This window comes from Podarcis filfolensis, assembly GCF_964270895.1.
Source record: "Podarcis filfolensis genome assembly, chromosome: 14".
NCBI classification, from domain to species: Eukaryota; Metazoa; Chordata; class Lepidosauria; order Squamata; family Lacertidae; genus Podarcis; species Podarcis filfolensis.
The window spans coordinates 20,218,900-20,231,068 of NC_139616.1; the positions used below are offsets into that span (position 1 = coordinate 20,218,900).

At 46.1% G+C, this 12,169-nt stretch overlaps 1 protein-coding gene across 1 annotated transcript in view; it reads right to left on the reverse strand.

Annotated features, from left to right (window-relative positions):
* LRRK1 (leucine rich repeat kinase 1) overlaps positions 1 to 12,169 on the reverse strand; it is an 85,357-nt gene that overhangs the window by 22,305 nt on the left and 50,883 nt on the right. Inside the window, exons 16-21 of the mRNA XM_083586102.1 lie at positions 9,904 to 10,068; positions 8,127 to 8,299; positions 7,095 to 7,215; positions 5,493 to 5,652; positions 4,319 to 4,595; positions 630 to 801 (exon numbers count right to left, since the gene is read on the reverse strand). Coding sequence (XP_083442228.1) covers positions 630 to 801; positions 4,319 to 4,595; positions 5,493 to 5,652; positions 7,095 to 7,215; positions 8,127 to 8,299; positions 9,904 to 10,068 — 1,068 coding nt within the window. The remainder of the gene's footprint in view (positions 1 to 629; positions 802 to 4,318; positions 4,596 to 5,492; positions 5,653 to 7,094; positions 7,216 to 8,126; positions 8,300 to 9,903; positions 10,069 to 12,169) is intronic.

A 12,169-nucleotide genomic window follows, 5' to 3' on the forward strand; every position in this document is an offset into this window, starting at 1 on the left:
TAGATGCAGTTAGTTAGCTCAGAACCAGAAACTTTTCTATCCTAGTTACGTGCTTGCTCTAATAACTAACTTGCTTATTTCTCTTTACCAAAATCTCCCTGTGTGATTGCAACAGGTAAATTCTACTCTCTGGCCAAATGTACAAGCCATATACTGCATACCAAAGTTCAATAAATCTGTCCCGTGGCCTTGACAACACATTTTCCAGAGTTTTCTCTCTGGCAATGCTTTTGCAGCTATTCAACCCATAATTATTATTATTATTATTATTATTATTATTATTATTATTATTATTATTTAAAAAACCAACTTTAAATTGTGCTTTACGTTTTACAGTGCACAGTACTTTGATATTTTATGATATAGTAGTATAGAAATCCTTAAATAAATGAATAAACTTAGTAAAGTCACTGAGAACTGAGCCCATAGCCATTTGTGTGGTCTAACCCTGTGTCTAACCCTGCGTTCTGTTTCTTGGTCACACTAGAGAGTGACAGAAGCAACATAGCACAAACAGGAAATGGCAGGTGGGCATTTTAGCAACAAATCTTGTCATGTACGGTTTCATCGTATACCAGGATTATTTTCTAATAAGGTTTTTTTTTTTGCCGCTGTTTGCATCTACCTACCTGGAGGTCCATCTCTGCCAGACTTATGAGCATCCGGGCTATGAACCTCTGCCAAAAGCCAACGGGAACAAAACTCATCTTGAACACCCTCTGGATGGTGTTGGTTGTCTGATGGCGGAAGCCATGGATATCGAGGGCTGGCTTGGCAGGAAGCAGGTGGGGAAGGAGGTAACTGAAACCAAACACAACGTTCAGATTCTGAGTTGTCGCTCTCAGAGTGACAAATGCCTTTGGCCTGCCTGATAGAACATGTTAGTTTTGCTGTCAACAGCACAGCCAAAATCATATACGTTATGAACTTCCGGAGCAGCACAGGGCGGTACGATACTGTGACTCTGGGGGCTGCTGCATTTAAAATTATACCATGGAAAGAGACAAGCAAGGAACAGATGTAGCTTAGAGGCTCGTCTGTTGGAATGGATTTTGAGTGCCGTAATAATGTGGGATGTTTGCGTCACTAACCAAACAATGAACTCCCTTATTTTATTTTATTTTAAAAACACGATCAGGTGCTGAAAGATTTCTTGATTTCCCTTAAGCCCAGCAATGTGCCGAGGTAAAAATGGGCTCATGGGAAACTTCTAATGAACCAACAGCTACCTGAGGAACCTGTTGCTATAGGCATCTTTACCTGTGCAGTTTTATAAAGGGTAAAGGGGACCCCTGACCATTAGGTCCAGTTGTGGCCGACTCTGGGGTTGCGATGCTCATCTCACTTTATTGGCTGAGGGAGCCGGCGTACAGCTTCTGGGTCATGTAGCCAGCATGACTAAGCCGCTTCTGGTGAACCAGAGCAGTGCATGGAAATGCCGTTTACCTTCCCGCAATAGTGATACCTATTTATCTACTTGCACTTTGACGTGCTTTCGAATTGCTAGGTTGGCAGGAGCAGGGACCGAGCAATGGGAGCTCACCCTGTCGTGGGGATTCAAACCGCCAACCTTCTGATCGGCAAGTCCTCGGCTCTGTGATTTAACCCACAGCGCCACCCACGTCCCTGTGCAGTTTTATACTTCCTGATAAATTTCCCCCATGGGACTTGGGTGGAATAGATTAGGCTACTGTCCTCAGAACACCTCTCAAACCTGGAAATCTAAGGATACCATTTCTTCTTATGGGCATAAAAATGTAAGGTGTCGTCACACACTTGTGTTTGTATGGCCACCAATAGGACGACACCCCAACTGCAGCATGTGGAATGGTTGGACGGCCTTGGTCAGTTGTTTAATGGAGGGAAGATGAACCTCGAATTTATTTATAGATAAATAAACAGCACATTTTGCCATAACAGCATCAAAGCGCATGGGCAGATTTAACTCTGTGCTTGAGCATCAGCTGCTTGTAAATGGCCCGGAACATTCCAGAGTACATTTCTCAGCCGACAGCAGCTTTCGCCCTCCCCTTCTTGGCCAATGACAGGGTTGCAATTCCGTCAGGCAATCTAGACGGTAATTGCTAGCAGCCTGTCAGAGGTAACTAACCATAGAAATGGCGTCAATAAATGGCAACAAGATTTGCCTGAAGATGCAGCAAAATAGGGGGGGGGGGCTTGAAGAGAGTGCTGAGGGGGCAAGGGACAAAGAAATAACCTGTTTCCCTGCAGGAATTGTCTTTGCAGAAAAGAGAGAGAGAGAAACAAGCCTACAAAGAAATCTAAATGCTTCTGAAGCACAGATAAGCTGCCAGCTTCATGGGTGTCAAGCAAAGCTTTTGTTTTTTAATTCACAGAGGCTCGTTATGTCAGCATTTAAGAACTCCTTTCCCCAGGACATGTCTGGCACAGATCTTCCCAAATTCCTTTTGGTCGGACCCAAAGGTCTAAGGCCCAATTTCCTCAGCAGAAACAATGGCTGGTATGTCTTTCACGAGAGCAAGTTCCTTGTAATTATTTTTAGAAACTCTCCGGAACAGACAAATCTGAGGGATGTATGTGCGTGTATGTGTCTGGGATAAGGACATGATCCATCAGTGAAGGTGAGAACCTTAGCAAATCTAACCAACTTTCCTCATGCTGTCTACTAATATATTGTTATGAGTTTGGAGGGGTTTTTTTTGGGGGGGGGATCAGTCTGGATGACGCCTTGGTTCCCTTCCAAGGCATGTTTAGAATCTAGTAGAAGAGCCCCCTAAAAGGGCCAGACAAGTTTCTTGGGAAGATAATGGCTTTGACTGGCCAGCTTACTGCTATTTACCATATGCAAAGAGGTCTGCTCTGTTGCCATAGTGACAAATGGGCAAGCTTTTGCCCACCTTACTTGGCTGAATGCCACTTCATCCTAGGATGAAGAATAGGCCAAGAGGGGCTGTGTATGTGACAGCTGTGAGTTTTGGCTGCTGCTGGAAGACCTAGAGCAGGGGTAGGCAACCCCTGGGGTAGGCCCGGGGGCCGGATGCGGCCCAATTGTCTTCTCAATCCGGCCTGCAGACGGTCTGGGAATCAGCGTGTTTTTACATGAGTAACCCATCTCTGGGTTATTTGTGGGGCATAGGAATTGGTTCATTTCTCCCCCCAAATATAGTCCAGCCCCCCACAAGGTCTGAGGGACGGTGGACCGGCCCACGGCTGAAAAAGGTTGCTGACCCCTGACCTAGAGACTCGTCTTCCTCTGTGCTGGAAACCTAATGGGGAAACCAGATCTATGGTTAGTGTTAATGCCGTGAGTCCCTCCATCCTATGCTCAGGTTGTATATGTGTGAAAAATGAAACTACATACCATAAAATCATGGAACTGGAAGGTACCCTGAGGGTCAACCCCCTGCAATGCAGGAATGTCAACTACAGCATCCACACTTGACAAAAGACACCAGTGTCTGTCACAGTTAAGCATTCGAGGACAGGGCAGAGCACAGCTGGTGGAGTCTGATGGTGGCCTGACCAGCGTTTTCCCCAGACCAGAGCTGTGAGGGATCCAGGGAACATCACTGCCCTGTATGTTGCAGCACTTCATCACCGAATCATAGAAAGAGCTGGATGGGACCCTGTGGGTCATCTAGTCCAACCCCTGCAATGCAGGAATCTCAGCTTAAAGCATCCATGACAGATGGCCATCCAACCTCTGCCACTGAACTGAATCCAAAGGGTTTGGACACAAAAGGGTGGTATTCAATTCGGTTTTACTCAGAGGAGACCCAGAGATATCAATGAACATGACTACGCAAGGGCCGTTAATTTCAATAGGTCTGCACTGAGTAAAGCTTAGTTGAAGGCCATCCAAAAGCCAGCACCTGACATGCACACTTTGGAGTTTGTTGCGCCAACACCTGCAATGAACACCTGAGGCCACCTCTCTCTGGCCACATCCACACTATAAAGCGCCGTGATAACACTTTACCAGCCATGGCTCCCCGCTAAGAACCTTGGGAACTGTAGCTTGACAAGTGCTGAGAGTTGCTAGGAGACCCTCACAGAGCTACAATTCCCAGAGCGGTTTAACCATCAATACCACAGGGAACTCTGGGAACTGAAGCGCTGATTTGACATAAAAGGAGCATCTATGAGGGAAATAGGGGGCTCCCAGCAACTCTCAGAACCCTTGATGAACTACAGTTCCCAGAATTCTTGGGGGGGTGGAGTCATGACTGTTAAAATGGTATCATGGTGCTTTAAATGTATGGTGAGGATGTGGCTTGTCTCTGTTTGTCTCCAACTGCCTGAATTAGCCACGCCCCGGTGACAATTACCAGTGTACCTGTTGTTGGCTACCGGCAGTGCAATTTCAAATTTGGCAAGGAACTGGAAATACTGTTCCTCCGTCTGTGTGGTGAACCCCGTCCCGACCAGCAGCATCCGGAGGTCCTCCGCTCTGATCACACCATTCTTCGCAACCGACTTTGAGCTTTTGATGTTGAAGATCCTTTGCAGGCACTCTGACAGCCAAACCGGGTCGAGGAAATAAAGGTTTCTCAATCCGTGGCTCGTGTCTGGGAAGTGAAGAAGTGTCCCTGTTTCGATCAGGAAATTGATTGCTGCGGAGAAAGGAAGGCGCCAGGTAAGTTATGAACACAGGAAGGAGGTTTATCAACCTCTCCACTGGGCTGTATTCAACTTATCCGCAAGCTCTGAAAGTCTGATTCTGGAAAATATAAGAGACATTGGGGGGCTGTAGGAAGGGCTGCAGCTCAGCATTACAGCATTCACTTTACACACAAGAAGTCAATCCCTGACATCTCTTAAGTAGAACTGGAAAAGACTCCTGCCTGAAATCCTGCAGGGCCAGATTGTGTAGACCAGGGTTTCCCAAACATGGGTCTCCAGATGTTTTTGGACTACAACTTCCATCATCTCTAGCTAGCAGGACCAGTAGTCAGGGATGATGGAAATTGTAGTCAAAAAAACAGCTGGAGACCCATGTTTGGGAAACCCAACGTTGCTGTTCTTCAACGTTGAGTCCCTAGTTCTGTTGGCCTACAACTCCCATCACTCCTGACCATTGGGCTAAGGTGGCTGGGGATGATGGGGGTTGTAGTCCAGCAGCATCTGGGGACCCAGCGTTGAAGAGCGCTGGTGTAGATGATACTGAGCAAGGTGGACCAAGGTCTGTTTCAGTATAAGGCAGCTTCCTATGCTCCTATGAGTGACATCAATGCAGGGTTTCCCATGATTAGTTAGCCAGCTGACCACATGAGAAAGCTCCGTTGGGTAAGTAACTGAAGCCACCATGGTTTCTCCACCAACTCTTTGAATGGCTAATAACACTCCTGTGGATTATCTTAGTCGTAAAGCTGTGAAAGAATGTTTCAGGCAGTCCTTTTGTAAATTCAGGGTGATGCATCCTCAAGCAAAGTGTACGCACACAAGAAAAGACACACATTCACAAATACCGAACATGCTGGTTTCCAATAAGTTACTACATGCAGGAATACCAGATTGCAAGTCCTCATAGTCTTTGATGTCATTGCCTCGAGTGTTCTCTACGATTTGCTCTATTTCCTTGTCTGTTAGATACTGTACGTTGTCGTTTTGACTTCTGTTCAGTTGTTCAGCTATGATGGATCCTTGGAGGCTCAAGTAACTCCTTGGGATCTGTTAAATTACATTGAAAATCAATTATGCTCTGAATGCCGTGTCTCTTTTCATTTGTATACAGCATTTCATTTATTCATTTGAGGATTCAGAAACAAATTCCCAACAAATGTTTCTGAAGCAGAATATGCAACTGAGAGGGGGAAATGGTGAATAAAGAAGGCATTGTTCTTCATTCTGCCCCACTTTCTTCATCATCATCAGTGTTTCCTTTCCACTGCAGTATGCCTTCTGCCAAGAAAACATTATTCATGTCACTGTCCATTGTGACAAAATTATATTACGTACATTAGTTATAATGTCACTAAATTATTCTGTCCTAATCATTACAGGATGATCATATTTGCTGCACTGACTTAAGTTCCGGATATGGGACAAATAAGTGAACATTGGCAATTTCTGCTGCTCCTTTTGTTGGTATTCTCTAACATGGAGAAGGGAAAGAGAAGTTTCCTTCTACTGCTATAATTCAATCAGAAACATTCCTGCCCCCATTTACATGAGAATGAGGTTACACCACAGTTCTGTGCAGAAGTAAATTGATGCATGAGCAGGTCTACACTGAGCAGCCTGCACCAAGCTACCAACCCAGGTGTCTTCCTCGCTCCCACCTCCAATCCGAAAGTCTGTGCATTCAGTGCAAACTTCTGCTACGAGGAAACCTTCACAGGTATAAGCTGCTGTTTGTGACATCAGGGGTGAGAGTGCAGCCCCCACTTGAACATTGATCAACATATTGCTTCTGAACCATATTAAAGCTAAAGTTAAAGGACCCCTGGACTGTTAAGTTCAGTAGAATTTGACTAAGGGGTGCAGCATTCATCTTCACTTTCAGGCCGAGGGAGCTGGCGTTTGTCTGCTGAAAGCTTTCCAGGTCATGTGGCCAGCATTACTAAACAGCTTCTGGCACAACAGGACATTGTGACGAGTGCCAGAGCACATGGAAACACCATTTACCTTCCCACCAGAGTGGTACCTCTTTATCTACTCATGCTGGTATGCTTCCAAACTGCTAAGTTGGCAGGAGCTGGGACAAAAAAACAGGAGCTCACCCCGTCACATAGATTCAAACTGCCGACCTTACGATCAGCAAGCCCAAGAGGCTCAATGGTTTAGACCACAGCGCCACCCACATCCCCAGTATGAAAGAACAGAAGAAGAGTCCTGCTGCATCGGGCCAATGACCTATCTAGTCCAGCATCCTGTACTCACAGTGGCCAACCAGATGCCTGTCAAAAACCCACAAGCAAGACTTGAGCACAAGACCACTCTCCCCTCCTGTACTTTCCAGCAACTGGTATTCAGAAGCATTACTGCCTCTAGGTACGGAAGCAGAGCACAGCCATCACAGCCAGTAGCATTCATTCTGAATAGGGCTCATACGGGAAACCTTTAACCATCCAAAGCTGACGTGGTCTTCTACTGCAGGGAAAGGTACACACCAATCTCCCGACGAGTCTCTGTGAGCAAATAGAACTCCCAATGTCCTTCATATGGCACGTGATGGTGTAGATCAGCTGGCGCAGCCCATCCAGGCCTTCCAGAGTCCTGCAGGAGAGCTCACTGCAAAGAGAAAACACGAAGATAAGATATCCTTACTCAACCAAATGGCTGTTTCTTCACACTGCCATTTTTACCATCTGCCTGCCATTCCATTCCACCACTCCCCTTGAAGAGATATGCAGTGGGAGGAGGGCTGCTGAATTCAGGTCACGCTTGCAGGCTTTGCATACACATCTGGTTGGCCATTCTGAGAAAAGGATGTCAGACTAGATGGGCCTTTCACCTGATCCAGCAGAGCTCATCTTATGTTCTTAGGAAGTACACGAGGAGATGGCAGTAGAGGATAAAGAATCAGGGCTGCTGGGACTTGACTGGGCTTTAGAAGAAGGTTCTGAAAGAAGCCTCAGTCAAGTTCGGAGGACAATGGTTTGGAGCGGAATTTTCCTAGAGACAGAAGACACAAGTCTTGCTCCATGATGGTGAGTGGTCCGGCGAAGTTGCATGTTTAAGTGGGAAAGGCTTTCCGAGAGAGAAATCAGTCTACACAGGTCACACAAGCACAAGACACTGAACCCATAATACAATACAACTGAGTTGCAAAAAAGAAAAAGGGGTTTGGGCAAGGCACTGGTGAGTCTGCAGCAATATATTAGCATCAAGAACACAAAGAATCTGTACTGAGGATGCTGTACTTGGGCTGCAAGTATCCTAGCTGGTATGGATTGCTGTTGGACCCAATTCATCTACTGCCTAAGTACCAGAGGCATGGCTGTAACCATGCTAGTATTCTGATTCAGTCTCCAAGTGCTGGGTCATCAGAGCCAGCATCAATATAGCTGGAAAGAGGTGGCTGGCGAGTCAATGCAAGCTGCAACCTTATCCCAATTTATTGGTTTTATATACTAAGCCCTGCAGAGAGTTTGCGGCATTTACAATTTGGGGTGGGTGGGAGAATGTGACATCGTACTTACTGTAAGTGTTTCATTGTGATGTCTGGGAAGCCAGTGGCTCTTGGGCCAGAAGGAGATCGACACAGAGCCAGGACATACGCTCTCAGGGTGGCGATCCGTTCAACGCGGAATTTAGTTTCGATCAAGTCAAGGTGTGTCCCCACTACCAGCACAACTGAATTTGGAGCCTTGGCCTAGAAAGAATTTTTTATTTTTTATTTGACCCAAGCAAGCTTCACTGGGTTCAAATGCAAGGTGGCCTGTTTATTGAGCATCTGTCCCAATTCCTTTGCACAAAGCTTGTACAGAAGTTTTATGTTCTCTCCTTTATTGCATATTCATTCTGATTTGTTTGCAGGAGAAAAGTAACATTTTTTTGAGGACTAGGGCAGATCCACACTATATATTCGAAGTACATCCAATGAACATCTAAAGCATGTTATTTCCCCCCAAAGCATCATGGGAACTGTAACTCTGTGAGGGGCAAACTACAGCTCCCAGGATCCTTTGGGGGAAGTCACATGCTTTAAATGTGTGTTGGATGTGCTTTAAATGTATGATGTGGACCTGGCCCTAGTCACTCCCATTGACTTGACCATAAGACTGGATTACATCCATCAGAACTTGCTCATCCTTAACGCAGTAAGAAATCAGAAGGAAGAGAATAGGACCTCCTGGCTCTACCATGTGCAGGCAAATGTTTACAAGAGGAACACTGCCACTCTCAGATGAATTTCTTATAGACTGAAAGTGTTTAAATACATATTTGTGAAGTAAATAGTTGGCGTACATGAGGTCCAGAGAAAGTCTGTTTTCAGTCCAAAGTGATTAGAGTTTCAAGATGGAACAGTAAAAGTGAATGGTGGTTTTAGCCAAGGCTGTGTACACATTAGTGTTTACTTCGGCTTCCAGTGTGCTCCCACTGCTGGTGTATGAAGTAGAGTACACAATCAATACACTCTGAAGTCTTTTGATAAGTGTTCCAAGGGTTTTCCCTCAAACCAGCTTCCAGCTGATTTCAAAATCTAAGCTGCAGTTAAGCTGAGGTGTGTACATTTCAGACAGCCACTGCGTAGATGACAGCACATGCTCAGATGACAAGCTTCACCGAATTGGAGTTTGGAGAAGTTGCACAAATAGGGAAACAAATCAGGTAATGTGCGTCAGGGGAAGACATCTCCACCTCCTCTCTGGCATGTACAGTGACATAAAACATGTGACTTGAAACACAAGGAGAACAGTTTCCTCCCTTTGTTTCGAGTCACTTCACAGCGTTTCAAGCTGCTAATGCGTAAAGGTAAAGGTAAAGGTACCCCTGCCCATACGGGCCAGTTGTGTCCGACTCTAGGGTTGTGCGCCCATCTCACTTAAGAGGCTGGGGGCCAGCGCTGTCCGGAGACACTTCCGGGTCACGTGGCCAGTGTGACGAAGCTGCTCTGGCGAGCCAGCACCAGCGCAGCACACAGAAACACCGTTTACCTTCCCGCTATAAAGCGGTACCTATTTATCTACTTGCACTTAAGAGTGCTTTCGAACTGCTAGGTGGGCAGGAGCTGGGACCGAAAGACAGGAGCTCACTCCGTCGCGGGGATTCGAACCGCCGACCATACGATCGGCAAGTCCTAGGCACTGAGGTTTTACCCACAGCGCCACCCGCGTCCCTGCTAATGCGTACATAGCCCCAAAGTCTTATTAATGAAATTCTGACACTAGTCTGCACTACCTCCACCGGTAGACTGGATTCTCCCACCAGTGCATAAAGAGAAGTCCTGCAAGGCAGCAGTGACGCCTTACTCACCTCAATATTTAGCAACCAGAACTGAAGATTTTCAACAGCTTCTTCCCCCAGTGCCAAGTTCCAGACGACGACATACAATGCCTTATCTGTGAAGAAACACTGATTGACTGTCGACATACTGGCAGGGCCTCCAATATCCCAGACGTTAAACTCAACTGAATCAACCTAATTGGACAAAGAGAAACATTGAAAGAGAGAGACAACATCCATAGCGGTTAAAAGTAAATCACATGGAGATAATAGTCAATGCATAATAAACTCGTGCACCGCCCCTCCCTCCCGCAAAGTAGCTTCATAATGTTCGACAGTAGGGTATCAATGGGTATTCATGCTCCAGCTGAAGAAAGAAGGGCTTGTCAAGGGCGGCTATCACTTCCACAGGAAATGTAAGCTAATTGCTCACTGCTAAGGCAGGCGTCATCTGCCGAGACTGGGGAAGAAGCAGTGCTCCCGTTCCTTCATTAAATCAATTGGCCCTTTTCTGTCTCTCAAGAGCGCACAGCTAATTTTGGCTGGGAAGGGCCTTTCTCCTTTCCTTCATATGTCAGGGGAGAGGAACATTATTGCCATCAACCCACACCCCATGTCCCTCAAACCAGCCAGTACATTTTACAAAAGAACAAAATCTGTTGATGAAGCGAAGCAGGACTGCCTAACATCTGTTCAGATAAAGGTAAAAAGATGCTCAAGGTGTGAAAGGATATGCCCGGAAAAGGAATTTTTACACAGAGAAACATATATTCAGGCTATAATCTGCAATGACCTAGCTTGAGACAAGTTTAACTGATGGCTGCCTAGCCTGTAAGAGCATGCCCTGGCTTTAAGATCAGCTTCTGAGGTCCTGTTCCCTGGTCTGTTGACAAGAGATGTTGCAATGAGGGGAACCAGGAGCAAGACTTTATTGGTGGCAGTTCCATGTCTGTGGAACTCTCCCCCCTTGAAATATACGTGGCTGTATCATTGTCAGTTGTTGAAAACAGCTACTACTTGAGTCATACGGCACTTTAATCTGCATTGTATTAACCACTGGCCCTGTTCATTTTTGAGAGATGCAATGTGGTTTTGATTTGACGATGTTATGCATTATTATGGTTTATTGTGGAATTTCACACACTCTGCTGTGAGGGCACCTGTGCTCTGAAACGTGTTTTCTTTTGACATCTTAATCTAAATATAAATAAATACATAAGCCAAATTAATTTCCATCTGGATGCCCAGATTCTGGACTGGCTTCAAGTCAGAGCTGGCCCTAAGCTTGCAGCGACGACATCTTCACCATGCTGCAGGGCTGAGAGGCCTCAAAAGGCCGAGCCCAATTCAGAGTGGATCCAGATGACAGGACTAAGGGTCCTATCCAAAATGCCCCAGAGCGGCAATTCCATGTCCAGCAAAAGGAGTCCTTGTTCCATGTGTGTACACTCACACATGGAACAATGAGGAAAAAGGCAGATACAGATCTTCTCTTTCTCTGCAGGCCTATTTGTCTTCCAGGCTGAGGGGGAGAGGGCAGAACAAGTGTGCCAACTCCATCTCTATTGCCATCCTTGTTGCCCTGTGTGTAGAAGGATGACCTGAGCCATGGAACCCTCTTAAAGTGTTTGCCTTCAGGGTCAGTTCAACGAAAGAAAGGGAAAAGTGGGGATGGTAATGATGATGATGATGATAATAATAACAACAACAACAACAGCTAAACAGCGGCAGCTAAAAAAGCCAATGGAATTCTGGGCTGTATCAATAGGAGTATAGCATCTAGATCAAGGGAAGTAATAGTGCCACTGTATTCTGCTCTGGTCAGACCTCACCTGGAGTACTGTGTCCAGTTCTGGGCACCACAGTTCAAGAAGGACACTGACAAACTGGAACGTGTCCAGAGGAGGGCAACCCAAATGGTCAAAGGCCTGGAAACGATGCCTTATGAGGAACGGCTAAGGGAGCTGGGCATGTTTAGCCTGGAGAAGAGGAGGTTAAGGGGTGATATGATAGCCATGTTCAAATATATAAAAGGATGTCACATAGAGGTGGGAGAAAGGTTGTTTTCTGCTGCTCCAGAGAAGCGGACACGGAGCAATGGATCCAAACTACAAGAAAGAAGATTCCACCTAAACATTAGGAAGAACTTCCTGACAGTAAGAGCTGTTTGACAGTGGAATTTGCTGCCAAGGAGTGTGGTGGAGTCTCCTTCTTTGGAGGTCTTTAAGCAGAGGCTTGACAACCATATGTCAGGAGTGCTCTGATGGTGTTTCCTGCTTGGCAGGGGGTTAGACTC